This window comes from Gymnoscopelus braueri (genome assembly GCF_963280865.1).
Source record: "Gymnoscopelus braueri genome assembly, chromosome: 2".
NCBI classification, from domain to species: Eukaryota; Metazoa; Chordata; class Actinopteri; order Myctophiformes; family Myctophidae; genus Gymnoscopelus; species Gymnoscopelus braueri.
The window spans coordinates 1,105,521-1,133,399 of record NC_137604.1 but is presented as its reverse complement, the minus strand read 5'-3'; the positions used below and the strand labels follow the sequence as shown (position 1 = coordinate 1,133,399).

At 42.1% G+C, this 27,879-nt stretch overlaps 1 protein-coding gene across 1 annotated transcript in view; it reads left to right on the top strand.

The window, feature by feature from the left end:
• Positions 1-27,879, top strand: part of LOC308077779 (echinoderm microtubule-associated protein-like 6) — a gene marked incomplete at both ends in the record, with an annotated part of 72,189 nt that overhangs the window by 24,315 nt on the left and 19,995 nt on the right. The window contains 18 exons of the mRNA XM_080418703.1: positions 743-874; positions 3,386-3,510; positions 4,902-5,111; positions 7,678-7,845; positions 11,102-11,208; positions 13,265-13,365; positions 13,516-13,702; positions 15,371-15,476; positions 16,823-16,916; positions 17,331-17,431; positions 17,908-18,110; positions 20,022-20,133; positions 22,085-22,212; positions 23,097-23,238; positions 24,451-24,603; positions 25,012-25,143; positions 25,940-26,028; positions 26,945-27,112. Coding sequence (XP_080274829.1) covers positions 743-874; positions 3,386-3,510; positions 4,902-5,111; positions 7,678-7,845; positions 11,102-11,208; positions 13,265-13,365; positions 13,516-13,702; positions 15,371-15,476; positions 16,823-16,916; positions 17,331-17,431; positions 17,908-18,110; positions 20,022-20,133; positions 22,085-22,212; positions 23,097-23,238; positions 24,451-24,603; positions 25,012-25,143; positions 25,940-26,028; positions 26,945-27,112 — 2,458 coding nt within the window. The remainder of the gene's footprint in view (positions 1-742; positions 875-3,385; positions 3,511-4,901; positions 5,112-7,677; positions 7,846-11,101; positions 11,209-13,264; positions 13,366-13,515; positions 13,703-15,370; positions 15,477-16,822; positions 16,917-17,330; positions 17,432-17,907; positions 18,111-20,021; positions 20,134-22,084; positions 22,213-23,096; positions 23,239-24,450; positions 24,604-25,011; positions 25,144-25,939; positions 26,029-26,944; positions 27,113-27,879) is intronic.

Below are 27,879 nucleotides of genomic sequence, written 5' to 3'. Positions count from 1 at the left end.
TTTATTCCACCGCGGAACACTATGGGCCGCGCCGTGGCAACCAAAAGATAGACTCTTTTATGCTGAGGCTGAGGCACACAAACTGATTTATCTCTGTTCATAAACTATTTACTTAGGAATTATGTTCAATATGAGCGGGTGGCTTAAAAGAGCCATTTTGGCTGTTTTTGTTAGTCCGAGAGAGAGAGAGGGTCCACGGATCCATTTGGTTCCATCTGTACCCTCGTGGAGTTGAATTTAGATCGCGATGTAACATTACCGTACGGAGACAGACGCCGGGGAGATCATTCTCACAGACAGACATCCACACCAGTTACCCTGACACGGTATTTATAAACATACTTGTGTGGATTACGGAGAAATGTTAATGAAATCTTGACGTGCGCTGTGCACTATTTGTGTCAGTCCGGGCCGCGGACCATATGTTTCACCTCGCAGACCTAGAAAGTCCGTGGCGACTGGAGAGGCTTTGATTGGTTTAAGCGCGGCGTGCCTCCGGATCTAAGGCCCGCCCACTTGTAGGCCACTTGTAGGCCAATGTGCAAACGTTCTAAACGACCGTCCCGACAGATTCAGATTGCGAAGCTCTGAAACCGTTCTTGAGAGATTAACTAGAAGTAGATACAGTAATAAATGCATAGCAGAAAAAAAACACTTTCTGTCACTTACTGGAACACAAGTTTGATCTGTCTGTCTGTCTGTCTGTCTGTCTGTCTGTCTGTCTGTCTGTCTGTCTGCACAGGGACATGACAGAGGTGGTTCACATTAAGGACAGGAAGGAGGTGATTCATGAGTTGAAGTTTTCTCCTGACGGTTCCTTCCTGGCCGTGGGTTCTAACGATGGTCTGGTGGACGTTTACGCCGTAGGACAGAGGTATGAAATATGAATATTAATACATATTAATATCTATAGGACAGAAGTATGAAATATGAATATTAATACATATTAATATCTATAGGACAGAGGTATGAAATATGAATATTAATACATATTAATATCTATAGGACAGAGGTATGAAATATTAATGTCTATAAATATGTGATGTGTCAGTACAGTCTAGCCAACACAAACTCAGGACTCAGGAATCGCTGCCTCTACACACTCCTGTCTAGCATCAAGATCTGAAGCTCTGCAGTGTTGTTATCTCTGCTGTCACACTGCAGTGTGTCTACGTAGGTGATGCACCTCCTACTGGCTCCACTGTCACACTGCAGTGTGTCTACGTAGGTGGTGCACCTCCTACTGGCTCCACTGTCACACTGCAGTGTGTCTACGTAGGTGGTGCACCTCCTACTGGCTCCACTGTCACACTGCAGTGTGTCTACATAGGTGGTGCACCTCCTACTGGCTCTGCTGTCACACTGCAGTGTGTCTACGTAGGTGGTGCACCTCCTACTGGCTCCACTGTCACACTGCAGTGTGTCTACGTAGGTGATGCACCTCCTACTGGCTCCACTGTCACACTGCAGTGTGTCTACGTAGGTGGTGCACCTCCTACTGGCTCCACTGTCTCACTACAGTGTGTCTACGTAGGTGGTGCACCTCCTACTGTCTCTCCTACTGTCTATGCACTGTACAGTCCACGAGCATTGTTTTTTTTACCTTTTTTTTTAACACATCGTGTGCCAGAGGTTTATTAAAATAGGCTACGTTCAGTGCCAGCATATCTTCCATCCCCTGGTACCCTTCCCCCCACCCCCCCCCCCCCCCAAACCAATGCTGTACGGGACCGAAACATGGACACTCACAGTATAACAGGAAAGGGTTAATATGAATATGAATAAAAGCATTCATATTTAATACGTGTGCATTCATCATACAGGCGTAATCGCTCCACCGCTTCATTTAAACAAAGTTATTAATATTTAAAACTATTTATCTAACAGGTAGAAGAAGGTTGTAGAATGTAATCGTTCCACCTCTCTCTATATTAATGAAGATCAGGGGTGAAAGTGGGCCGGCACGGTCCGGAACGGCGTTCCGGTAAAAGATTAGGTGCCGGAACGCCGTTCCGTTAAGAAAAATTCGAAGGTAGGCCACAGACCCATGGCCATGTTCAAGAAGAAAACATAATCTACTAACGTTAGATTAACACACACAATTATTAAATTTTCTAATAAAGTGCTTTTGAATTGTTCCACTGTGTGTTTGTGTCAGCTTAATCCGTGCTATTTTTTACGGTGTTTATTTATTTTACTGAGCCGAGCGTCTCCTCTTCTCCAGCGAAACGAAACTGGGACTGGGATCAATTCACTTTGCAGCTTGGAGATCCGGCATAAAACGGATACGGAAACGGCCGTTGTCCGTGCCTATGTGTGTATGTGCAAATTACCGGATAAAGAAGGCGGGCTTTACGACGAATTAAATCCCACCAACGTTCAAAACATGTTTCTGGTTGGCTGACAGACTAGCATAGTTAGTTCTGATTGGTTCAACACGTCTTTTCTGGAGAAAAAAAGAAAAGAAAAGAAACGCGAGGGGAAATAAACACTGTTTTGATGAAGAATGCAATTTTAAAAATAAATGAAGCACAATGCAACGAAAACTAACTGAGATGTTTAAGAGAAAAGAAGACTTTGAAGAGTTGAAGAAGCTGACAATGTGGTTAAAAACAAAGTTTGTAGAACAACAACGCCCAGGTACAGTGGTGGGAAAAGTACTCAATTACTTAAGTAAAAGTATCAATACTGCAATGTATGTATGTAAAGCACTCTGTTAAAAGTTTGGAATTGAAAATTTACTTGAGTGAAAGTACAAAAGTATTGGTATCAAAATGTACTTAAAGTACCAAAAGTAAAACTACTAAAATGTTTGAAAATAGCAAATCTACAAGCTTGTGGGGCTTGTAGATCGGCTATTTTCAAATAGCCTAGGTATAAAATAGGGCTAAAGGGATTAATGTATGATTTATAATGTAATAATGTATATATGCAAAGTAACTAAAGTTTTCAAATAATTGTAGTGGAGTAAAAGTACAATATTTCCCAAATCCGCCATATAACCAATTTTTTTACATTAGTATAAACCCATTTTGTTTGAATATTTTATTAGGCAGAAATTGATTTTTGTGATAATAAATTGGTAAAATCAGGCAAAAATATGAATTAAATAACATAACCCTAACCTAACTCCTAATCCTAACCCTAAAACCAAAATAAAGAAACCAAAAACTGGAAAAAAAACCCGAACCCAATCCGCCCAGAACCGCGAAAAAAACGGACCCAATCCGCCCAGAACCGCAATTTTTTTTTCGGCTGCGCGGCTTCGCCGCGCGGCCGAACGCACTCCCCCGGCCGCACGGCTCCTACCAGTTCCGGCAAGAACTGTCAGCCACTTTCACCCCTGATGAAGATAATTCATATTTGATCTTATTTGATCTTCCAGGTACAAGAAGGTTGGAGAATGTAATCGATCCACATCCTTCATAACTCATCTGGATTGGGCCGTAGACAGCCGCTTCCTCACGACCAATGATGGAGCAGGAGAGAGGCTCTTCTACAGGATGCCAGGTATTATATCTATAATATCTATATCTATATCTATAGTATCTATATCTATATCTATATCTATAGTATCTATATCTATATCTATATCTATAGTATCTATATCTATATCTATAGTTTCTATATCTATAATAGACAGACAACCACACCAGTTACCCTGACACGGTATCTATAAACGTACTTGTGTGGATTACGGAGAAATGTTAATGAAATCTTCACGTGTGCTGTGCACTATTTCTGTCAGTCCGGGGCCTGATTCAGTTTGTCTCGTTATTAAGACATCTGTAAGTGAGTAAGAGCAAGTAAGACATCCACCACTTCAGTTACTTGCTGCTGGTCAAAATATTCTCCTCTTGATCCACACTTAGTTCCAATTTTGAGCCACGATTGCATAACTTTGACGTCGCTGTTTAGTGTTTATTAGTATCTTGCCACCGTTGTGATCGAGTCGTTGTGATCGTGGCAAATACCAAAACGCTCGCCCCAAAACACAGTCGCCCTGGGGCAAATCCGGCGGTATTCACCTGGTATTTCTAAACGTAACCTCAGTACACTATGCCTAAACGAAACCTAACCTTATTCCTAAACTTAATCTCAGTAAAACTATGCCTAACCTTAAACTTATTTCTAACCTTATCCTCAGTAAAACAAATAAGAATACCAGCACCGCTGTCCGCTGGTCCGCCCAAAAAATGGAGGCGAGCGTGTTTAGGGGCGAGTCTGCCGGTTAGCACCACGGCCTCATCGCCGACACAAAGCTAACATAAACACAGCGCTGACAACGTAATCGTATATTAAGGAAAGCAAGACGTGTTTTTAAATCTCATTTTATTTCATATTCCAAAAATATCAAACTATTGTGCGGCGCTCCTGGACTTGCGTTACGGCACCCTAGGGTGCCACGGCCCTGACCTTTGACCTATACTAATATCGTCAGCAGGGAAGCTGCTCTATAAAGAGGTAGTGACCTTTAACCTTTGACCTTCAGCAGGGAAGCTGCTCTCTAAGAAGGAAGTGACCTTTAAACTTTGACCTTTCAGCAGGGAAGCTGCTCTCTAAAGAGGAAGTGACCTTTAACCTTTGATCTTCAGCAGGGAAGCTGCTCTCTAAGGAGGACGTGACCTTTAACCTTTGATCTTCAGCAGGGAAGCTGCTCTCTAAGGAGGAAGTGACCTTTAACCTTTGACCTTCAGCAGGGAAGCTGCTCTCTAAGGAGGAAGTGACCTTTAACCTTTGATCTTCAGCAGGGAAGCTGCTCTCTAAGGAGGAAGTGACCTTTAACCTTTGATCTTCAGCAGGGAAGCTGCTCTCTAAGGAGGAAGTGACCTTTAACCTTTGATCTTCAGCAGGGAAGCTGCTCTCTAAGGAGGAAGTGACCTTTAACCTTTGATCTTCAGCAGGGAAGCTGCTCTCTAAGGAGGAAGTGAAGGGGATCCACTGGATGAGCTGGACCGGGGTCCTGGGGTCAGAGGTCAACGGGATCTGGTCCAAATACTCCACGTCCACTGACGTCAACTCTGTGGACGCAAACTACAGCAGCGCCGTGTTAGTGACCGGGGACGACTATGGACTGGTCAAACTCTACCGCTTCCCCTGTTTAAAGAAAGGTATTAATATTTAATATTAATATGTAATATCACTGTTTAAACTCTACCGCTTCCCCTGTTTAAAGAAAGGTATTAGTATTTAATATTAATATGTAATATCACTGTTTAAACTCTACCTCTTCCCCTGTTTAAAGAAAGGTATTAATATTTAATATTAATATGTAATATCACTGTTTAAACTCTACCGCTTCCCCTGCTTAAAGAAAGGTATTAGTATTTAATATTAATATGTAATATCACTGTTTAAACTCTACCGCTTCCCCTGCTTAAAGAAAGGTATTAATATTTAATATTAATATGTAATATCACTGTTTAAACTCTACCGCTTCCCCTGTTTAAAGAAAGGTATTAATATTTAATATTAATATGTAATATCACTGTTTAAACTCTACCGTTTCCCCTGCTTAAAGAAAGGTATTAGTATTTAATATTAATATGTAATATCACTGTTTAAACTCTACCGCTTCCCCTGTTTAAAGAAAGGTATTAATATTTAATATTAATATGTAATATCACTGTTTAAACTCTACCGCTTCCCCTGCTTAAAGAAAGGTATTAATATTTAATATTAATATGTAATATCACTGGTTAAACTCTACCGCTTCCCCTGCTTAAAGAAAGGTATTAATATTTAATATTAATATGTAATATCACTGTTTAAACTCTACCGTTTCCCCTGCTTAAAGAAAGGTATTAATATTTCATATTAATATGTAATATCACTGTTTAAACTCTACCGCTTCCCCTGCTTAAAGAAAGGTATTAGTATTTAATATTAATATGTAATATCACTGTTTAAACTCTACCGCTTCCCCTGTTTAAAGAAAGGTATTAATATTTAATATTAATATGTAATATCACTGGTTAAACTCTACCGCTTCCCCTGTTTAAAGAAAGGTATTAATATTTAATATTAATATGTAATATCACTGTTTAAACTCTACCGCTTCCCCTGCTTAAAGAAAGGTATTAATATGTAATATTAATATGTAATATCACTGTTTAAACTCTACCGCTTCCCCTGTTTAAAGAAAGGTATTAATATTTAATATTAATATGTAATATCACTGTTTAAACTCTACCGCTTCCCCTGTTTAAAGAAAGGTATTAATATTTAATATTAATATGTAATATCACTGTTTAAACTCTACCGCTTCCCCTGTTTAAAGAAAGGTATTAGTATTTAATATTAATATGTAATATCACTGTTTAAACTCTACCGCTTCCCCTGCTTAAAGAAAGGTATTAGTATTTAATATTAATATGTAATATCACTGTTTAAACTCTACCGCTTCCCCTGTTTAAAGAAAGGTATTAATATTTAATATTAATATGTAATATCACTGTTTAAACTCTACCGCTTCCCCTGCTTAAAGAAAGGTATTAATATTTAATATTAATATGTAATATCACTGTTTAAACTCTACCGCTTCCCCTGTTTAAAGAAAGGTATTAATATTTAATATTAATATGTAATATCACTGGTCAAACTCTACCGCTTCCCCTGTTTAAAGAAAGGTATTAATATTTAATATTAATATGTAATATCACTGTTTAAACTCTACCGCTTCCCCTGTTTAAAGAAAGGTATTAGTATTTAATATTAATATGTAATATCACTGTTTAAACTCTACCGTTTCCCCTGTTTAAAGAAAGGTATTAATATTTAATATTAATATGTAATATCACTGTTTAAACTCTACCGTTTCCCCTGCTTAAAGAAAGGTATTAATATTTAATATTAATATGTAATATCACTGTTTAAACTCTACCGCTTCCCCTGTTTAAAGAAAGGTATTAATATTTAATATTAATATGTAATATCACTGTTTAAACTCTACCTCTTCCCCTGTTTAAAGAAAGGTATTAATATTTAATATTAATATGTAATATCACTGTTTAAACTCTACCGCTTCCCCTGTTTAAAGAAAGGTATTAATATTTAATATTAATATGTAATATCACTGTTTAAACTCTACCGCTTCCCCTGTTTAAAGAAAGGTATTAATATTTAATATTAATATGTAATATCACTGTTTAAACTCTACCGCTTCCCCTGCTTAAAGAAAGGTATTAATATTTAATATTAATATGTAATATCACTGTTTAAACTCTACCGCTTCCCCTGTTTAAAGAAAGGTATTAATATTTAATATTAATATGTAATATCACTGTTTAAACTCTACCGCTTCCCCTGTTTAAAGAAAGGTATTAATATTTAATATTAATATGTAATATCACTGGTTAAACTCTACCGCTTCCCCTGTTTAAAGAAAGGTATTAATATTTAATATTAATATGTAATATCACTGGTTAAACTCTACCGCTTCCCCTGCTTAAAGAAAGGTATTAATATTAATATGTAATATCACTGTTTAAACTCTACCGTTTCCCCTGCTTAAAGAAAGGTATTAATATTAGTAGTAATATCTGGACTGGTCAAACTGTACCGCTTTATTCCATTAATCATGACTCCTTTAAAAAGTACATGTTTTAATAATAATAACCTCTCTCTCTCTCTCTCTCTCTCTCTCTCTCTCTCTCTCTCTCTCTCTCTCTCTCTCAGCTGCTAAGTTTAAGAAGTACCTGGGTCATTCTGCTCATGTGACCAACGTGCGTTGGTCCAACGACCTGCAGTGGGTCCTCAGCACCGGGGGGGCCGACCACTCTGTGTTCCAGTGGAGGTTCCTGCCTGAAGGAGTGATGAACGGAGTACTGGAACCTCTGCTACAAGGTAACCTTTAACCTTTAACCCCAACCCTAACCTTAACCCTAACCTTAACCCTAACCTTAACCCTAAGTCATGAACTGAGTACTAGGACCACTGCTGCAAGGTAAACACATTGCACATGTTAGTTAGTTAGTTAGTTAGTTAGTTAGTTAGTTAGTTAGTTGTCCTCCTAACCTTACCTCCATTGGCTGTCATTAGAACGGAGGGAGAGCCCTCCCTGTGATCACAGCAGCAGAGCCTGTCTGCTCGGCATGATTTCAATCAGCTGCATGCAGCCCCTCCAGCCTGAATTATGCTCCGTTGTGCGCAGAGAACGGACAAGAATAGCAGAGAATAGCAGACCTCCAAGCTCACAGCGCGTCACGTCACATCCGCGACGCGCTGGGAGCTTTCATGTCAGCTATTCTCGGCTGAAGTCCAAACGTCTGGCTAGGGAGCGCCTGTCCAGCCTGTCCAGACAACACACAAGAGGAGGATCTGTTGAGGCAATGTCCATGGTGCTGAACATAGGAGCTGAACATAGGAGCTGAACATAGGAGCTGAACATAGGAGCTGAACATAGGTGCTGAACATAGGAGCTGAACATAGGAGCTGAACATAGGTGCTCTCCATGGTGCTGAACATAGGAGCTGAACATAGGTGCTGAACATAGGTGCTGAACATAGGAGCTGAACATAGGAGCTGAACATAGGAGCTGAACATAGGTGCTGAACATAGGAGCTGAACATAGGTGCTGAACATAGGAGCTGAACATAGGTGCTGAACATAGGAGCTGAACATAGGAGCTGAACATAGGTGCTCTCCATGGTGCTGAACATAGGAGCTGAACATAGGTGCTGAACATAGGTGCTGAACATAGGAGCTGAACATAGGAGCTGAACATAGGTGCTGAACATAGGAGCTGAACATAGGTGCTCTCCATGGAGCTGAACATAGGAGCTGAACATAGGAGCTGAACATAGGAGCTGAACATAGGAGCTGAACATAGGAGCTCTCCATGGAGCTGAACATAGGAGCTGAACATAGGAGCTGAACATAGGAGCTGAACATAGGTGCTCTCCATGGTGCTGAACATAGGTGCTGAACATAAGGATAAGGATAAGGATAAGGATAATTCCTTTTAACAGGTCGTTCATGAAAGTCCTTGCGGTCTTGTTTCCAATGAGAACCTGTGAGCAATTGGGGTTAAGAGTCTTGCTCAGGGACACATTTCATATCATCGGCACATATGCTGGGATAGCCTGGAATCGAACCTGGGGCAACCAGGGCCTCTGGTTCCCTAGGCGGGCTCACTAACCACTCAGCTATGGCCGCCCCCTCACATAGGAGCTGAACATAGGAGCTGAACATAGGAGCTGAACATAGGAGCTGAACATAGGTGCTGATCATAGGTGCTCTCCATGGAGCTGAACATAGGAGCTGAACATAGGAGCTGAACATAGGAGCTGAACATAGGAGCTGAACATAGGTGCTGATCATAGGAGCTGAACATAGGAGCTGAACATAGGAGCTGAACATAGGAGCTGAACATAGGTGCTGAACATAGGAGCTGAACATAGGAGTTGAACATAGGTGCTGAACATAGGAGCTGAACATAGGAGCTGAACATAGGAGCTGATCATAGGTGCTGAACATAGGAGCTGAACATAGGAGTTGAACATAGGAGCTGAAAATAGGAGCTGAACATAGGAGCTGATCATAGGTGCTGAACATAGGAGCTGAACATAGGAGTTGAACATAGGAGCTGAACATAGGAGTTGAACATAGGAGCTGAACATAGGAGTTGAACATAGGAGTTGAACATAGGTGCTGATCATAGGTGCTGATCATAGGTGCTGAACATAGGTGCTGAACATAGGAGCTGAACATAGGAGTTGAACATAGGAGTTGAACATAGGTGCTGATCATAGGTGCTCTCCATGGTGCTGAACATAGGAGCTGAACATAGGAGCTGAACATAGGAGCTGAACATAGGAGTTGAACATAGGTGCTGATCATAGGTGCTCTCCATGGAGCTGAACATAGGAGCTGAACATAGGTGCTGAACATAGGAGCTGAACATAGGTGCTGAACATAGGAGCTGAACATAGGAGCTGAACATAGGAGCTGAACATAGGAGCTGAACATAGGTGCTGAACATAGGTGCTGATCATAGGTGCTCTCCATGGAGCTGAACATAGGAGCTGAACATAGGAGCTGAACATAGGTGCTGAACATAGGAGCTGAACATAGGAGTTGAACATAGGTGCTCTCCATGGTGCTGAACATAGGTGCTGAACATAGGTGCTCTCCATGGTGCTGAACATAGGAGCTGAACATAGGAGCTGAACATAGGAGCTGAACATAGGTGCTCTCCATGGTGCTGAACATAGGTGCTCTCCATGGTGCTGAACATAGGTGCTCTCCATGGTGCTGAACATAGGAGCTGAACATAGGAGCTGAACATAGGAGCTGAACATAGGTGCTGAACATAGGAGCTGAACATAGGTGCTCTCCATGGTGCTGAACATAGGTGCTGAACATAGGTGCTCTCCATGGTGCTGAACATAGGAGCTGAACATAGGAGCTGAACATAGGAGCTGAACATAGGTGCTCTCCATGGTGCTGAACATAGGTGCTCTCCATGGTGCTGAACATAGGTGCTCTCCATGGTGCTGAACATAGGAGCTGAACATAGGAGCTGAACATAGGAGCTGAACATAGGTGCTCTCCATGGTGCTGAAGCGAGGCACCACTCTGCATAGCAACATAACCAAAACCTACCAATAGCATACTGACTGCCGGTCACAATAAAACATACCACCATCCACATGGTAAAAAGAAAAGAAAATGTATGAATACATAATCTATAATAAACTACATTTCCCAGAGGGCTATGCAGACTCCAACAGCGTATATATTAATACATAATCTATAATAAACTACATTTCCCAGAGGGCTACGCAGACTCCAACAGCATATATATTAATACATAATCCATAATAAACTACATTTCCCAGAGGGCTACGCAGACTCCAACAGCGTATATATTAATACATAATCTATAATAAACTACATTTCCCAGAGGGCTACGCAGACTCCAACAGCGTATATATTAATACATAATCTATAATAAACTACATTTCCCAGAGGGCTACGCAGACTCCAACAGCATGTATATTAATACATAATCTATAATAAACTACATTTCCCAGAGGGCTACGCAGACTCCAACAGCATGTATATTAATACATAATCTATAATAAACTACATTTCCCAGAGGGCTACGCAGACTCCAACAGCGGAGAGTCCGATTCTGACGTGTCGGACGTTCCGGAGCTGGACTCTGACATCGAACAGGAGTCTCAGACCAACTACGAACGACAGGTACACACACACACACACACACACACACACACACACACACACACACACACACACACACACACACACACACACACACACACACACACACACACACACACACATACACATGAAAAGCTCATTTACGAAGCAACGTCACTGACTTACTGAGCAAACACTTTACATCTGGGGTCTTCAACACTTTTCAGGCCAAGGACCCCTTAGCTAAGAAGATGAAGCAGGGACCCCCACTACATATTGTATAACGTTGTGTTTGTGTCACACCAATCTGGGAACCCATCGCCAAATAAAAAGGAAAAACAGCGCCCTCTGCTGTTTTTTATTCTTTCACTTAGCTCTGGGGGAAGCTAAATGAAGCACCCGTGCGCAAGGAAACCAGGCTTTTGGTCTGCCCTCAGCGCATCACTTCCGGTGGTGCGACTATGTTTTCATTCCCACTAACAATATTTCTACACGGAACACTAACACCACTTCTCCCAGAGAACATGGATGGTTTTGGTTATAAGCCCACTTGTTTCTATGATGAAAGAGCAAGTTAAAATGTGAATATCTTTCTGTGGTTTGGTCTGCTCCGAGGACGCTATCGTTAAATGAGTTTCAGTTTGTTTTCAGTGGGAAGCGAGAGCAGACAATAAATCCCGCCCACTACATTTGATTGGGTAAAGCGCGGCCTGCTTCCTGATCTGAAGGCACGCCCACTTGTAGGCCAGTGCGTACACGTTATGACGAACCCCCCCGACAGATTCAAGCGGAATCTGTTCTTGAGAGATTAGTGTCACACTCACATGCTCATATCTTTATACTGAGCTGGTGCAATTGGAGAAAAAACAACAAAGGAATACAGAGTGTTACAGAGTAATACAGAGTATAGGCTACGTTTTATTCATATAAATAAAGACATGAACCGTCTACAACCAACCAGTGGTGGAAAAAGGACTCACCTTTTTTACTTAAAGGGGTAGTTCACCCCCAAAATAACTTTTTTTCTATTGATTACTGACCATCTGGAGCCTTGAATTCATAGATATTTTTTTGTTTTTGTCACATTCCTAAGCCAATAATTTGATTATAATAAATGTGTCCCCATTGATTCCGGTAGGAGACACAAATGCGTTTGTGTCTCCTACCGGAATCTATGGGGCTAAATTTATTATAATCAAATAATAAAGGAAGGAATGCGACAAAAACAAAAAAATATCCATGAATTCAAGGCTCCATGGGGTGAGTAATCAATAGAAAAAAAGTTATTTGGGGGGTGAACTACCCCTTTAAGTAAAAGTATCGATACTGCAATGTAGAAGTACTCATTGTGCAGAATGTCCCATTTCACAAGTTTTCAAATGTATAAAAATCTTTCGAAAATAGGCGATCTAGAAGCTCTGCAAAAAAAAACAAAAAAAAAACACTAAATCTCTGCGTGTGTGCGTTTGTAGTATTCTAATATTACGTAATTTTCCATCAGGCACAAATTAGCCGCCTACTGCACGTTGCTTTTGCCGGCATGGGGTCCTTCACGTCCAAACAACAACACAGTGGACTATAAAGCAAAGATAGTTTTCATCTAAAGGCAGATAAAGTGAGAGAAACTTAACTGAGGATTTAAAACAAAAAAATAAAAAAGAATGGATGAATAAAAGTTTGTTGTGGGAGTGATTTAGTGAAGTTCTGAACCCTGTCGACGACGTCGAGTCAAGTTCTGGATATGAGTTCTGGATTCGGGTGAGGAAAAAGCCCATCCACGTATCTCTACTGTAGTACAACGTCCAGCTGGGTTCTTCAACAGGGTATCCGGGATCCCTAGGGGGTCCTCAGAGTTACTACAGGGGGACCGCCAAATCTTTGTGTGATTTTTTCCTTAACCACCTGAACCCCAGCATCCCTTTTCTGAAGAGAACTTTAGCCAAAAATAGCAGATCTACAAGCTCACAACGCCTCACAGTGCGAAGCGTTGTGAGCTTGTAGATCTGCTATTTTTGGCTAAAGAGGTGTAGGTGCAAACTGACCAACCCAATGCGTTCATTTAACATCATGTGACCCATGTTGGGGGCGGGGCCTACAGGTGTATAAGGAGGACCTTCCACAGCTGAGGAAGAAGCTGATTGGCTCTCTCAAACGGCAGAAAGCACCGGAGGAGGGGCTACGGCTGCAGTTTGTTCACGGGTAATTACCATGGCAACCTGTGTGTGTGTGTGTGTGTGTGTGTGTGTGTGTGTGTGTGTGTGTGTGTGTGTGTGTGTGTGTGTGTGTGTGTGTGTGTGTGTGTGTGTGTGTGCTGTAACAACCTGTTTGTATATATATATATGTTTCCAGGTACCGGGGGTGTGACTGCCGTAACAACCTGTTCTACAGTCAGACGGGGGAGGTTGTTTACCACGTTGCCGCGGTAGCGGTCGTCTACAACCGCCAGACGCACAGCCAGCGCTTTTACCTCGGACACGATGACGACATCCTGAGTCTGACTGTACATCCTGTTAAAGACTACACTGCTACTGCACAGGTATTAATACTTATAAATACTACAATACTACTGACTGTACATCCTGTTAAAGACTACACTGCTACTGCACAGGTATTAATACTTATAAATACTACAATACTACTGACTGTACATCCTGTTAAAGACTACACTGCTACTGCACAGGTATTAATACTTATAAATACTACAATACTACTGACTGTACATCCTGTTAAAGACTACACTGCTACTGCACAGGTATTAATACTTATAAATACTACAATACTACTGACTGTACATTTTGTTAAAGATTATACTGTAGTACTGCACAGGTAATACATACTACAATACTACTGACTGTACATCCTCTGAAAAATACATAAAGATACTACAATACTACTAGTAGTACTTTTCCATGACTAGATTTTCTGGCCGTTACGTGACCTTCAAACCCAGGTCCACTGTCACACCTGTGTGACCTTGTGTTCGGGAGGTCGGGGTCTACGGCCACTTCCTGGTAAAACCGGAAGTGAGCAGATCCACTTCCGGGTTGCACCTTTGAACTCCACACCCCTCAGAGAGTCTAAGAGCACCCACCAAGTTTGGGGCCTTTAGCATGCTGGGAACTGAAGTTATGGCTGTTTAAAGGCCAGCCAATAGGAACACAGAGGGGGTGGGGCTTAAGCAATTACAGCCCGTCCATATTGGCCATCTAAGAGCACCTACCAAGTTTGGGGTGTTTAGCATGCTGGGAACTGGAATTAAGGCTGTTTAAAGCCCAGCCAATAGGAACACAGAGGGGATGGGGCTAAAGCAATTACAGCCTGTCCCTATTGGCCGTCTACCTACCAAGGCCGTCTAGACCACCTACCAAGTTTGGTGCGTTTAGCAGGCTGGGAATAGAGCATCGCAGTTCCCGCCCCTTCCGGGTTCCACTGCAAAATACTCAATGCATTTTTCCCATTGACATTTCCAAAAATATTTATATCAATTAATTTAAGCCTCGAATCAAGCCATCCAGGGTCCTGGTGAATCATGACCATAAAACGTTTGATTCTGTGAAAAAACTTTTTTGAAAACGGCAAAACAAAGGGTATTTATTAAATATAGTATATCATATAATTAAATATAAAATAAATAAAATCACAGATTTTTTTTTTATGGTCATGATTCACCAGGACCCTGGATGGCTTGATTCTAGGCTTAAATTAATTGATATAAATATTTTTGGAAATGTCAATGGGAAAAATGCATTGAGTTTTTTGAAGTGGAACCAGGAAGTGGGCGGGAACTGCGATGCTCTATTGGAGTTATGGCTGTTTAAACCCCAGCCAATAGGAACGCAGAGGGGGTGGAGCAATGGTGCATCTGTGGCTATTCTGATGGCAGACCCCTGATCATGTTGGTGCGGATCTGAGCAACGGTGCCTCACAGGTCTATATGTTACGTTAGTGACGTTCACACACCGTCGGTTGACCCTCTACGCAATTTTTATATAGGATATTCGATATTTTTTGGAACGCACCTGTTTATCTCGTTTTTCTTGTGTCTGTTAAATGCTTACATTATAATTGTAAATGGTGTGTGTGTGTGTGTGTGTGTGTGTGTGTGTGTGTGTGTGTGTGTGTGTGTGTGTGTGTGTGTGTGTGTGTGTGTGTGTGTGTCTGTGTGTCTGTGTGCGTGTGCGTGCGTGCGTGCGTGTGTGTTCAGGTTGGCAGGGACCCAGCCATCCATGTGTGGGACATCCAGACACTGAAGTGTTTGTCTCTGTTGAAAGGACAACACAGCAAAGGGATCTGTGCTCTGGAGTTTACAGGTTAGATATACAAGACCTCACTGTGCTCTGGAGTTTACAGGTTAGATATACAAGACCTCACTGTGCTCTGGAGTTTACAGTTTAGATATACAAGACCTCACTGTGACCTGAAGTTTACAGTTTAGATATACAAGACCTCACTGTGCTCTGGAGTTTACAGGTTAGATATACAAGACCTCACTGTTTTCTGGAGTTTATAGGTTAGATATACAAGACCTCACTGTGACCTGAAGTTTACAGGTTAGATATACAAGACCTCACTGTGCTCTGGAGTTTACAGGTTAGATATACAAGACCTCACTGTGACCTGAAGTTTACAGTTTAGATATACAAGACCTCACTGTGCTCTGGAGTTTACAGGTTAGATATACAAGACCTCACTGTTTTCTGGAGTTTATAGGTTAGATATACAAGACCTCACTGTGACCTGAAGTTTACAGGTTAGATATACAAGACCTCACTGTGCTCTGGAGTTTACAGGTTAGATATACAAGACCTCACTGTGACCTGAAGTTTACAGTTTAGATATACAAGACCTCACTGTGCTCTGGAGTTTATAGGTTAGATATACAAGACCTCACTGTGACCTGAAGTTTACAGTTTAGATATACAAGACCTCACTGTGCTCTGGAGTTTACAGGTTAGATATACAAGACCTCACTGTTTTCTGGAGTTTATAGGTTAGATATACAAGACCTCACTGTGACCTGAAGTTTACAGTTTAGATATACAAGACCTCACTGTGCTCTGGAGTTCGGTGGTTATATTTCATATATTTTTTACAGTGGTGTCAGTGGTTATATTTCATATATGTTTACAGTGGTGTCAGTGGTTATATTTCATATATGTTTACAGTGGTGTCAGTGGTTATATTTCATATATGTTTACAGTGGTGTCAGTGGTTATATTTCATATATGTTTACAGTGGTGTCAGTGGTTATATTTCATATATGTTTACAGTGGTGTCAGTGGTTATATTTCATATATGTTCACAGTGGTGTCAGTGGTTATATTTCATATATGTTTACAGTGGTGTCAGTGGTTATATTTCATATATGTTCACAGTGGTGTCAGTGGTTATATTTCATATATTTTTTACAGTGGTGTCAGTGGTTATATTTCATATATATTCACAGTGGTGTCAGTGGTTATATTTCATATATGTTTACAGTGGTGTCAGTGGTTATATTTCATATATGTTTACAGTGGTGTCAGTGGTTATATTTCATATATGTTTACAGTGGTGTCAGTGGTTATATTTCATATATGTTTACAGTGGTGTCAGTGGTTATATTTCATATATGTTTACAGTGGTGTCAGTGGTTATATTTCATATATGTTTACAGTGGACGGTAAGACTCTGGTGTCGGTGGGGTTGGACGACGGTCATTCCATCGTGGTCTGGGATTGGAAGAGAGGAGAGAAACTGGCCAAAGCCAGGTACCGCCCACCTGTTTACTGATCTATGTATTTATTAGCTGTTTTGTTCATTTTATAATATATCAATGTTTTATTACACCAGCGGTGCTTTTAGTTCAAAGATTTTATGACATTTTATTTAAACACGATTTTTGATACATTTAACCAAAATACAATATATATTTAAAATGCCGTTAAAACATTTCCCCATGGATGACCTGGGACACAGGTTTAGTTAGTTTTGGTGACATCACAGCAGAGACCTGTTCATGTTTCTTACACTGATATATTCATTCTAATAACGCATGTGTGTGTGTGTGTGTGTGTGTGTGTGTGTGTGTGTGTGTGTGTGTGTGTGTGTGTGTGTGTGTGTGTGTGTGTGTGTGTGTGTGTGTGTGTGTGTGTGTGTGTGTGTGTGTGTGTGTGTGTGTACAGGGGTCATAAGGATAAGATCTTTGTCATAAAGACCAACCCGTTCAGGATGGACAAACTGGTGACTGTTGGCATCAAACACATCAAGTTCTGGCAACACTCAGGTACCTACACACTCTACTACACACAGAACACACACACACACACACACACACACACACACACACACACACACACACACACACACACACACACACACACACACACACACACACACACACACACACACACACAAAGGCACCTACACACTCTACTACACACAGAAACACACACACAGGTACCACTCTAAACACACAGAAACATAATGGTTCTTTAAAAGGCTGTATGGTTCCATGAAGAACCATCAGCTGCTACAGAACCATTATATTTAGTAGGGGTGAAACGATACATTTAACAGCGATACAATACGCATCTCGATACATGGTTGACGATACGATACATGGACGATATTGGTTCATTCATGGCGATACGATACGATTCAATCATTTAAAATCGATACAGTACATAATATAAAGTCTTATCAAATTGGGTAAAGTTTTAGAACCACTGGTTTAAAGGTTTAAACTCTGTATGTTTCCAGGTGGAGGCTTGACGTTTAAGCGGGGCATCTTCGGGAACCTGGGCAAACAGGAGACCATGATGTCGGCGTGTTTCGGCCGCTCTGAGGAGCTGCTGTTCTCCGGAGCGGTCAGCGGAGACGTTTACATCTGGAGAGACACGACTCTGATGAAGAGCATCAAGGCTCACGATGGACCCGTCTTCACCATGTGTTCACTAGACAAGGTAGAGTCTTCACCATGTGTTCACTAGACAAGGTAGAGTCTTCACCATGTGTTCACTAGACAAGGTAGAGTCTTCACCATGTGTTCACTAGACAAGGTAGAGTCTTCACCATGTGTTCACTAGACAAGGTAGAGTCTATGTGTTCACTAGACAAGGTAGAGTCTTCACCATGTGTTCACTAGACAAGGTAGAGTCTTCACCATGTGTTCACTAGACAAGGTAGAGTCTTCACCATGTGTTCACTAGACAAGGTAGAGTCTTCACCATGTGTTCACTAGACAAGGTAGAGTCTTCACTATGTGTTCACTAGACAAGGTAGAGTCTATGTGTTCACTAGACAAGGTAGAGTCTATGTGTTCACTAGACAAGGTAGAGTCTATGTGTTCACTAGACGGTAGAGTCTATGTGTTCACTAGACAAGGTAGAGTCTTCACTATGTGTTCACTAGACAAGGTAGAGTCTATGTGTTCACTAGACAAGGTAGAGTCTATGTGTTCACTAGACAAGGTAGAGTCTTCACCATGTGTTCACTAGACACGGTAGAGTCTTCACTATGTGTTCACTAGACAAGATAGAGTCTTCACTATGTGTTCACTAGACAAGGTAGAGTCTATGTGTTCACTAGACAAGGTAGAGTCTATGTGTTCACTAGACAAGATAGAGTCTTCACTATGTGTTCACTAGACAAGGTAGAGTCTATGTGTTCACTAGACAAGGTAGAGTCTATGTGTTCACTAGACAAGGTAGAGTCTATGTGTTCACTAGACAAGGTAGAGTCTTCACTATGTGTTCACTAGACAAGGTAGAGTCTATGTGTTCACTAGACAAGGTAGAGTCTTCACCATGTGTTCACTAGACAAGGTAGAGTCTTCACCATGTGTTCACTAGACACGGTAGAGTCTTCACTATGTGTTCACTAGACAAGATAGAGTCTTCACTATGTGTTCACTAGACAAGGTAGAGTCTATGTGTTCACTAGACAAGGTAGAGTCTATGTGTTCACTAGACAAGATAGAGTCTTCACTATGTGTTCACTAGACAAGGTAGAGTCTATGTGTTCACTAGACAAGGTAGAGTCTATGTATTCACTAGACAAGGTAGAGTCTATGTGTTCACTATACAAGGTAGAGTCTATGTGTTCACTAGACAAGGTAGAGTCTTCACTATGTGTTCACTAGACAAGGTAGAGTCTATGTGTTCACTAGACAAGGTAGAGTCTATGTGTTCACTAGACAAGGTAGAGTCTTCACTATGTGTTCACTAGACAATGTAGAGTCTATGTGTTCACTAGACAAGGTAGAGTCTATGTGTTCACTATACAAGGTAGAGTCTATGTGTTCACTAGACAAGGTAGAGTCTTCACTATGTGTTCACTAGACAAGGTAGAGTCTATGTGTTCACTAGACAAGGTAGAGTCTTCACTATGTGTTCACTAGACAAGGTAGAGTCTATGTGTTCACTAGACAATGTAGAGTCTATGTGTTCACTAGACAAGGTAGAGTCTATGTGTTCACTAGACAAGGTAGAGTCTTCACTATGTGTTCACTAGACAAGGTAGAGTCTTCACTATGTGTTCACTAGACAAGGTAGAGTCTATGTGTTCACTAGACAAGGTAGAGTCTTCACTATGTGTTCACTAGACAAGGTAGAGTCTTCACTATGTGTTCACTAGACAAGGTAGAGTCTTCACTATGTGTTCACTAGACAAGGTAGAGTCTATGTGTTCACTAGACAAGGTAGAGTCTATGTGTTCACTAGACAAGGTAGAGTCTTCACTATGTGTTCACTAGACAAGGTGGGGATAAATCAATTTGCATTAAATTGATTAATATGACACAAAATGTATAATGTTTTTACATCCATATGTTGATCAGGGTTTAAAGGTGTATTGTTGTTGACATTCATGTTCAGGGGTTTGTGACCGGAGGTAAAGACGGAATCGTTGAGCTTTGGGACGACATGTTCGACAGATGTCTGAAGACCTACGCTATCAAGAGATCTGCCCTGTCTCCCTCTTCTAAAGGTACCTGTCTGTCTCCCTCTTCTAAAGGTACCTGTCTGTCTCCCTCTTCTAAAGGTACCTGTCTGTCTCCTTCTTCTTAAGGTCGGTCTGTCTGTCTGTCTATCTGTGCCGTTTCCCTCCCATTCATTCCAAAACACAGAAGTTCTTTGCTATTTATATATTATTATATCACTCACTACTTCATGTTACATTATTGACCTATATGGAGGTATATCCACAATAATAGGATGATTACAAAAGGTTGTCTGTATCAGAAATGACTTTGGACAGGTGGGAAACTACAGTTAAACTTGCAGAGTGACACCTTCTGTTACGACTCCTGTCTAGGGTAGGGAGTGCAACATCATAATGGAGGATGACAGCTTGTTTCAAAATGAATTGCTTTTCATCTTTTTTAGCAGAGACTAAAGAGCATTTTTTAAAAACACAGGAGAGAGAAAAAGTCACAGGGAGGAAAAGAAGGAATCACATTGGGAATGCATTATTGTAACACCTTCTGAGCTATGCTCAACTATAACAGATATTCTCTTGTAAACACAGTAACGTCGCCTTAAGATTAATGCACAAATCAAAATGGTTCAACACACCTTTAGACCCGGATCGGGCCTGAGTCCGGAGACTCTGGATTCGGGAGAAAGATACACAGGCGCGCTTTAAAGCCCAACTTGGCACTTGTTCTAGCGAGTGGTCGCAGAGTTCGGAAATCTCAGTGTAATGGCAGACTGAGTTAACGTCGACGGTGGCGGAGATCGGGTCGCCGAGTTGACCGTGGCGATGTCCTCTTGGAGAAGGGCGCACTGATGCTCTTTCAGTGCTCGCTGCCTCTGGGAGACGAGAGTGAGGCCGTGGTAGGCCTCCGTGCGACGTTGGTTGGTGATGGGAGAGCCAGGGAGGGTCTTTCCCTTGGCGGCGTTGAGCCAACAGGAGGTCCTGTCTGGACCTCCTCGTCGGTGGTTCCGTATTGAAGAGCTAAGAGTAGTGTTCCTGGGGACTCTTTATGCCCCAAGATTTCTTTGAAGTGTTTACAAGTCCTCTCTTATATGTTAATTCCTTATCTGCTGTGAGATTGCTGACTCTGAGGCACAGGGGGGGGAAGCAAAACCCTTCTGTGCACTTTCATGACCGAGGTCAGCCATGGGCCCCTTGGGCCATGCCCAGGTCACTTCTACACACCAGCCATACATCTGGAAATACAGCATAGTACTACATTTTCACATTATTGTTCATTATTGTCCACATGTCTCTCCATGAGGTCACGTGTAGAATGTCTTCTTTGTGGCGAAAACATGATTCTCCATGCGCTAAAAAGAGGGAGAGAGAGAGAGATAGAGAAAGGGGGAGGGAAATGTCTCTGTGTGTGTGTGTGTGTGTGTGTGTGTGTGTGTGTGTGTGGGGGTTCACAAAGGGGCAATGTGCCTTTTTCACCCCCCGGTGTGGAGGTGACGGCCATCTGCCTGAATGATCTCCAAGGCCTGTTTTCTCGCAAGATCTGCCCTTCCTTCCTGGTTCTCCTCTTTGATGTCATCTACGTTATCTTTAGCAGGATGGGAGAGAGATAGTGGGAAATCCCAAACAGCCCCTTGGTGTGGCAGTATGGTATTTTAACGGTTTGCCCGCGACGTCTCTCTCTGTTATCAACGTGTCGGTTACAACAGCGACTATGCCATTCATAGCGGTGGTATCTATAAGTACGCGGCACAGACGTACGGCGTTATGCTCGAGGCTGGTTATACAGATACCAAGGATTCGTCAGTGATGTCACTGTCATGCGACTGACTAAACTTTTCTCTGGCCTGGTGGTGGCGCTACGGGGTTAAAGACTCAACGTTGGCTGTGTGTGTGTGTGTGTGTGTGTGTGTGTGTGTGTGTGTGTGTGTGTGTGTGTGTGTGTGTGTGTGTGTCTGTGTGTCTGTGTGTGTGTGTGTGTGTGTGTGCGTGTGTGCGTGTGTAGGTCTCCTACTAGAAGACAACCCGTCCATCAGAGCCATCACGTTGGGTCACGGACACATCCTGGTTGGAACCAAGAACGGAGAAATCCTGGAGATCGACAAGACTGGACCTATGACCCTACTGGTGCAGGTACCATGACCCCATGACCTCTGACCCTACTGGTGCAGGTACCATGACCCTATGACCTTATGACCCTACTGGTGCAGGTACCATGACCCTATGACCTTATGACCCTACTGGTGCAGGTACCATGACCCTATGACCTTATGACCCTACTGGTCCAGGTACCATCACCCTATGACCTTATGACCCTACTGGTGCAGGTACCATGACCCTATGACCTTATGACCCTACTGGTGCAGGTACCATGACCCCATGACCTCTGACCCTACTGGTGCAGGTACCATGACCCTATGACCTTATGACCCTACTGGTGCAGGTACCATGACCCTATGACCTTATGACCCTACTGGTGCAGGTACCATGACCCTATGACCTTATGACCCTACTGGTCCAGGTACCATGACCCTATGACCTTATGACCCTACTGGTGCAGGTACCATGACCCTATGACCTTATGACCCTACTGGTGCAGGTACCATGACCCTATGACCTTATGACCCTACTGGTGCAGGTACCATGACCCTATGACCTTATGACCCTACTGGTGCAGGTACCATGACCCTATGACCTTATGACCCTACTGGTCCAGGTACCATGACCCCATGACCTACAGTATGACCCTACTGGTCCAGGTACCATGACCCTATGACCCTACTGGTGCAGGTACCATGACCCCATGACCTCTGACCCTACTGTACAATCTGAATATAGCCATTTGTACATTGAGGTGCCCACCTGTCCTGTTACCCAATCTGGAGGATGCGGGGGCTAACGTTGTACTTCTTCAGCCGGCGAAACCAGTATAGTCACTGCTGAGCCTTTTTATTCATGTGTGTGTGTGTGTGTGTGTGTGTGTGTGTGTGTGTGTGTGTGTGTGTGTGTGTGTGTAGGGTCACATGGAGGGCGAGGTGTGGGGTCTGGCAGCTCATCCTCTACTTCCTGTCTGTGCGACGGTCAGCGACGATAAAACTCTGAGGATCTGGGAGCTGTCTGTCAACCACCGTATGGTGGCTGTTAGGAAGCTGAAGAAAGGTACCTGTCTGTCTGTCTGTCTGTCTGTCTGTCTGTCTGACACACACTCATTCTCTAGTTGTCTCCGCCAGTATGGTGGAGAGTATGTTTTCGTCTCCGTCCTTCCGTGTGTGTGTCCGTCTCAGCCAAGCTAACATTGGTCAAGCTTCACGTGACACGTGACAATATGTTGTCACCAATGCTTTGATTGGCTAGCGAGACGCATGATGAAATAAAAACCTATAAATAGGTGACGCACTTCAAAAAATCTTTTATATTTTCTTCAAAAAATCATTTATATTTTTTGAAGTGAGCTTCCATCAGTCAAGCTAACATTGGTCAAGTGACACGTGACAATATGTAATATAAATAGGTAAGACAGGATTAATCAGGAACAGTACTGGCGGAGACCTGTGCTCCGAGGAGCACATTCTCTAGTATTGGTTATGATCTGGTTCTGTAAGATTTGATGGATGTATTTAGACTTCATAAGAAGACAGTAAAGTACATGGTTTTCATATAAAATAACACATTAAGGATAGAAACACAATAAAGTAGTCAGAGACGTATTGCCATTGGTCTTAACTTAAAGGTTTCATGACATTCAGTTTTACAACACATTAAAAGTCTTTGTCATGGTCCTTCAAACGTGTATAAAAAGTTTTAACAGAAAATTCCACTCCAGTGAGCCATTGCAGGTGCTTTTCTTTCACATTTCTAAAGCCTTTTCAACTGCAATGAAAAAATAAATCTTTGCCTGCGGGTGTCGCTGGTGAGGGATTTTGCCTGTCAATCATCACCTCTGCTCTGCTCCCCCCCCCCCCCAAAGGAAAGGATAGGGGAGGGGAGGGCGAGGAGGAGAGTGGGCGGGATTAATGGCCTGTGACTTCACTATCCAAGGGCCAATCTCAGATTACTTTTCAGCCTAATTATTCAGAAAACCCCAGACCACAGAAAATCCACTGAATGTTCAAAGTTCAGGTTTTTGGGTGTAATTGAGGTCATAAAACCCCCCCCAAAAAAAAAAGTGAAAATGAATGTCATAGAACCTTTAAACTCAATTAGAACAAAGAACTTTGTAACTTTGAAAGAAGTTGTAGAAATCCGTTTTTATGTGTGTGTGTGTGTGTGTGTGTGTGTGTGTGTGTGTGTGTGTGTGTGTGTGTGTGTGTGTGTGTGTGTGTGTGTGTGTGTGTGTGTGTGTGTGTGTGTGTGTGTGTGTTTGTGTGTCAGGTGGGAGGTGTTGTGCGTTCAGTCCAGACGGTAAGGCGTTGGCGGTGGGGTTGAACGACGGTTCCTTCCTGGTCGTAAACGCTGACACTCTAGAGGACATGGTGACCTTTCACCACAGGAAGGAGCTCATCTCTGACATCAGCTTCTCTAAAGGTATACTGCCCCCTGCTGGAGATCAAGACACTTAACCCCTTACCGCTCCCCGAGTGCTGTACGAAGAGCAGAGCGCTCACTGCTACTTATAGTTACTATACTTATAGTTAGGATGGATTCCATGGATTCACTAATGGACAGTTAGAATTATCTGTGTGTGTGTGTGTGTGTGTGTGTGTGTGTGTGTGTGTGTGTGTGTGTGTGTGTGTGTGTGTGTGTGTCTCTCTCTCTCTCTCTCTCTCTCTCTCTCTCTCTCTCTCTCTCTCTCTCTCTCTCTCTCTCTGTCTCTCTGTATGTCTCTCTCTGTCTCTCTGTGTGTCTCTCTCTCTCTCTTTCTCTCTCTCTCTCTCTCTCTCTCTCTCTCTGTCTCTCTCTCTCTCTCTCTCTCTCTCTCTCTCTCTCTCTCAGACACAGGGCGGTACTTGGCGGTCGGGTCACATGACTCGTTTGTTGACATCTACAACGTCCTGACCAGTAAGAGAGTGGGCGTGTGCAGAGGAGCCTCCAGCTACATCACACACCTAGACTGGGACGCACGAGGTGTGTGTGTGTGTGTGTGTGTGTGTGTGTGTGTGTGTGTGTGTGTGTGTGTGTGTGTGTGTGTGTGTGTGTGTGTGTGTGTGTGTGTGTGTGTGTGTGTGTGTGTGTGTGTGTGTGTGTGTGTGTGTGCGTACGTGTGAGTGCGCGTGTGTGTGTGTGTGTGTGTGTGCGTACGTGTGAGTGCGTGTGCTTTATTATTAGGTTTCATAAAAGACACACATAATCTCATAATCTCAGGGGTACATGCATTTACTCAAAAGAAAAAACTAGAACAAATGCAAAACAAAGAAAGTACAACATTCCTTGTATGATTTTATTTATTATAGCATATATACATACTTGTACAGTACAGCAAACACAGAAAAGTGTCTTGTCCTTGTACCGTGTTTCCTTTTTTCTTTCTTTTGTTTTTCTTTTCTCCATTTTGACTTTCATTTGTAAAAAGATAGACGTAATAAGCAATGCTTCAGCCTATACTTTTTTTTGTATTACCTATTACTGTAATGTTACCACAAAATTGACTGCAATAAACTAAACTAAACTAATTATACTTAATTATAAATGTCCCCACAAGTATAGAAGAATTTGAGAAATAGACATTGTGAGAAACATTTTCATGGTTCCTCACAAGAACACATTAGTTTTAAACATGATTTATAATGTGTTGCGTGCCAGTGTCATGCACTGAAACATTGCTGATCTATAAGCTCACAACGCGTTGCAGTGCTCCGCCTCGTTCCTCACCTCATCACTGTTGTGTCAATAACCACGGTAACGCTCACCCTCTTGTTTCCAGGTAAACTGCTGCAGGTGAACACAGGAAACAGAGAGCAGCTGTTCTTTGAAGCTCCCAGAGGCAGGAAACAAACCATCAATGTTACCGAGGTAATCGTATAAACAAACCATTAACGTTACCAAGGTAACCATATAAACAAACCATCAACGTTACCAAGGTAACCGTGTAAACAAACCATCAACGTTACCAAGGTAACCTTATAAACAAACCATCAACGTTACCAAGGTAACCGTGTAAACAAACCATCAACATTACCGAGGTAACCACGTAAACAAACCATCGACGTTACCAAGGTAACCGTATAAACAAACCATCAACGTTACCGAGGTAACCGCGTGAACAAACCATCGACGTTACCGAGGTAACCGTATAAACAAACCATCAACGTTACCAAGGTAACCGTGTAAACAAACCATCAACGTTACCGTGGTAACCACGTAAACAAACCATCGACGTTACCAAGGTAACCGTATAAACAAACCATCAACGTTACCAAGGTAACCGTGTAAACAAACCATCAACGTTACCGAGGTAACCACGTAAACAAACCATCGACGTTACCAAGGTAACCGTATAAACAAACCATCAACGTTACCAAGGTAACCGTATAAACAAACCATCAACGTTACCAAGGTAACCGTATAAACAAACCATCGACGTTACCAAGGTTACTTTTATAATATCGTCAAAACTTGTTCAGTTCAAAACTTGTAGATCTGCTACTTTTGACACTTTTGTGAGACACTTTAATATGATCAAGTAGGGCATTAATTTACGAAAAGACACAAACAGTTAGAATATGGAGATAAGAGGTTTCTGCCCGACAGCAACGATACATCATCATGAATTATGTCATATAGTTATATAATTTCCTCCCTAACGTACGTGTGTGTGTGTGTGTGTGTGTGTGTGTGTGTGTGTGTGTGTGTGTGTGTGTGTGTGTGTGTGTGTGTGTGTGTGTGTGTGTGTGTGTGTGTGTGTGTGTGTGTGTGTGTGTGTGTGTAGTTGGAGAAGGTAGAGTGGGCCACATGGACATCAGTTCTAGGTCCTACATGTGAAGGCATCTGGCCGGCGTTGAGCTTCGTCAACTCAGCCTCTCTGACCAGAGACAAGAAGCTCCTCGCTACAGGAGACGACTTCGGCTTCGTTAAGCTGTTCAGCTACCCATGCAGGGTAAAATACACAACTACACAACTACACACTACTGTTCAGCTACCCCTGCAGGGTAACACTAACGACACAACAATAATGCAACACAACATGCTAGTGACTAACAGATAGGGGTGTGCTGATATATTTTTAGCTTCGACAATTTCAAAAAGTTCAAACAGGTTGGGGTCATATACAAGACCTTACATGGTCTGTGCCCGCCCCCCCTAAGGGAATTAATTAAAAGGAAGCCTGAAAGAGGAATCAGTACCAGAGCAACCACTCGAGGAGATTGTGAAGTGCCGCACCGGCAAACAACCTTCGGTCAAAATGTCCTCTCAGTACAGGGTTGTGTAGCATGGAATGGCCTTCCTCTACATATAAGGGATTGTGCTACATTTCCATCTTTTAAATTCAATGTGAAAAGATGGTTGCTTGAAAACCAAAGCTGCAACCATTTGTGATCATATTTTAGGTTTTTTTAGGCTATGTGATGTAATGTAATTGTATTTCACCGTTTGTCTGTTTTCTGATGTTATTGTTTTTATGTTTTTATGTTTTGTGTGAGGACTGCGGATGAAAATTAGCATCTTTGCTAAATCCGGTGTATTTACGTTCATGTGACGTTCATTAATATGCTCTGTCCTGTCTAAATAAACAAATAAAATAAAAATAAAATAAAATATATCCTCCCGATATATTGCGATACGTTTTCATGACGATATGTATCGTTGGGCGTTTTTGCAATAATAATAATGCAAAAACAGAAGTATTTGTTTGCATTTGCTCCC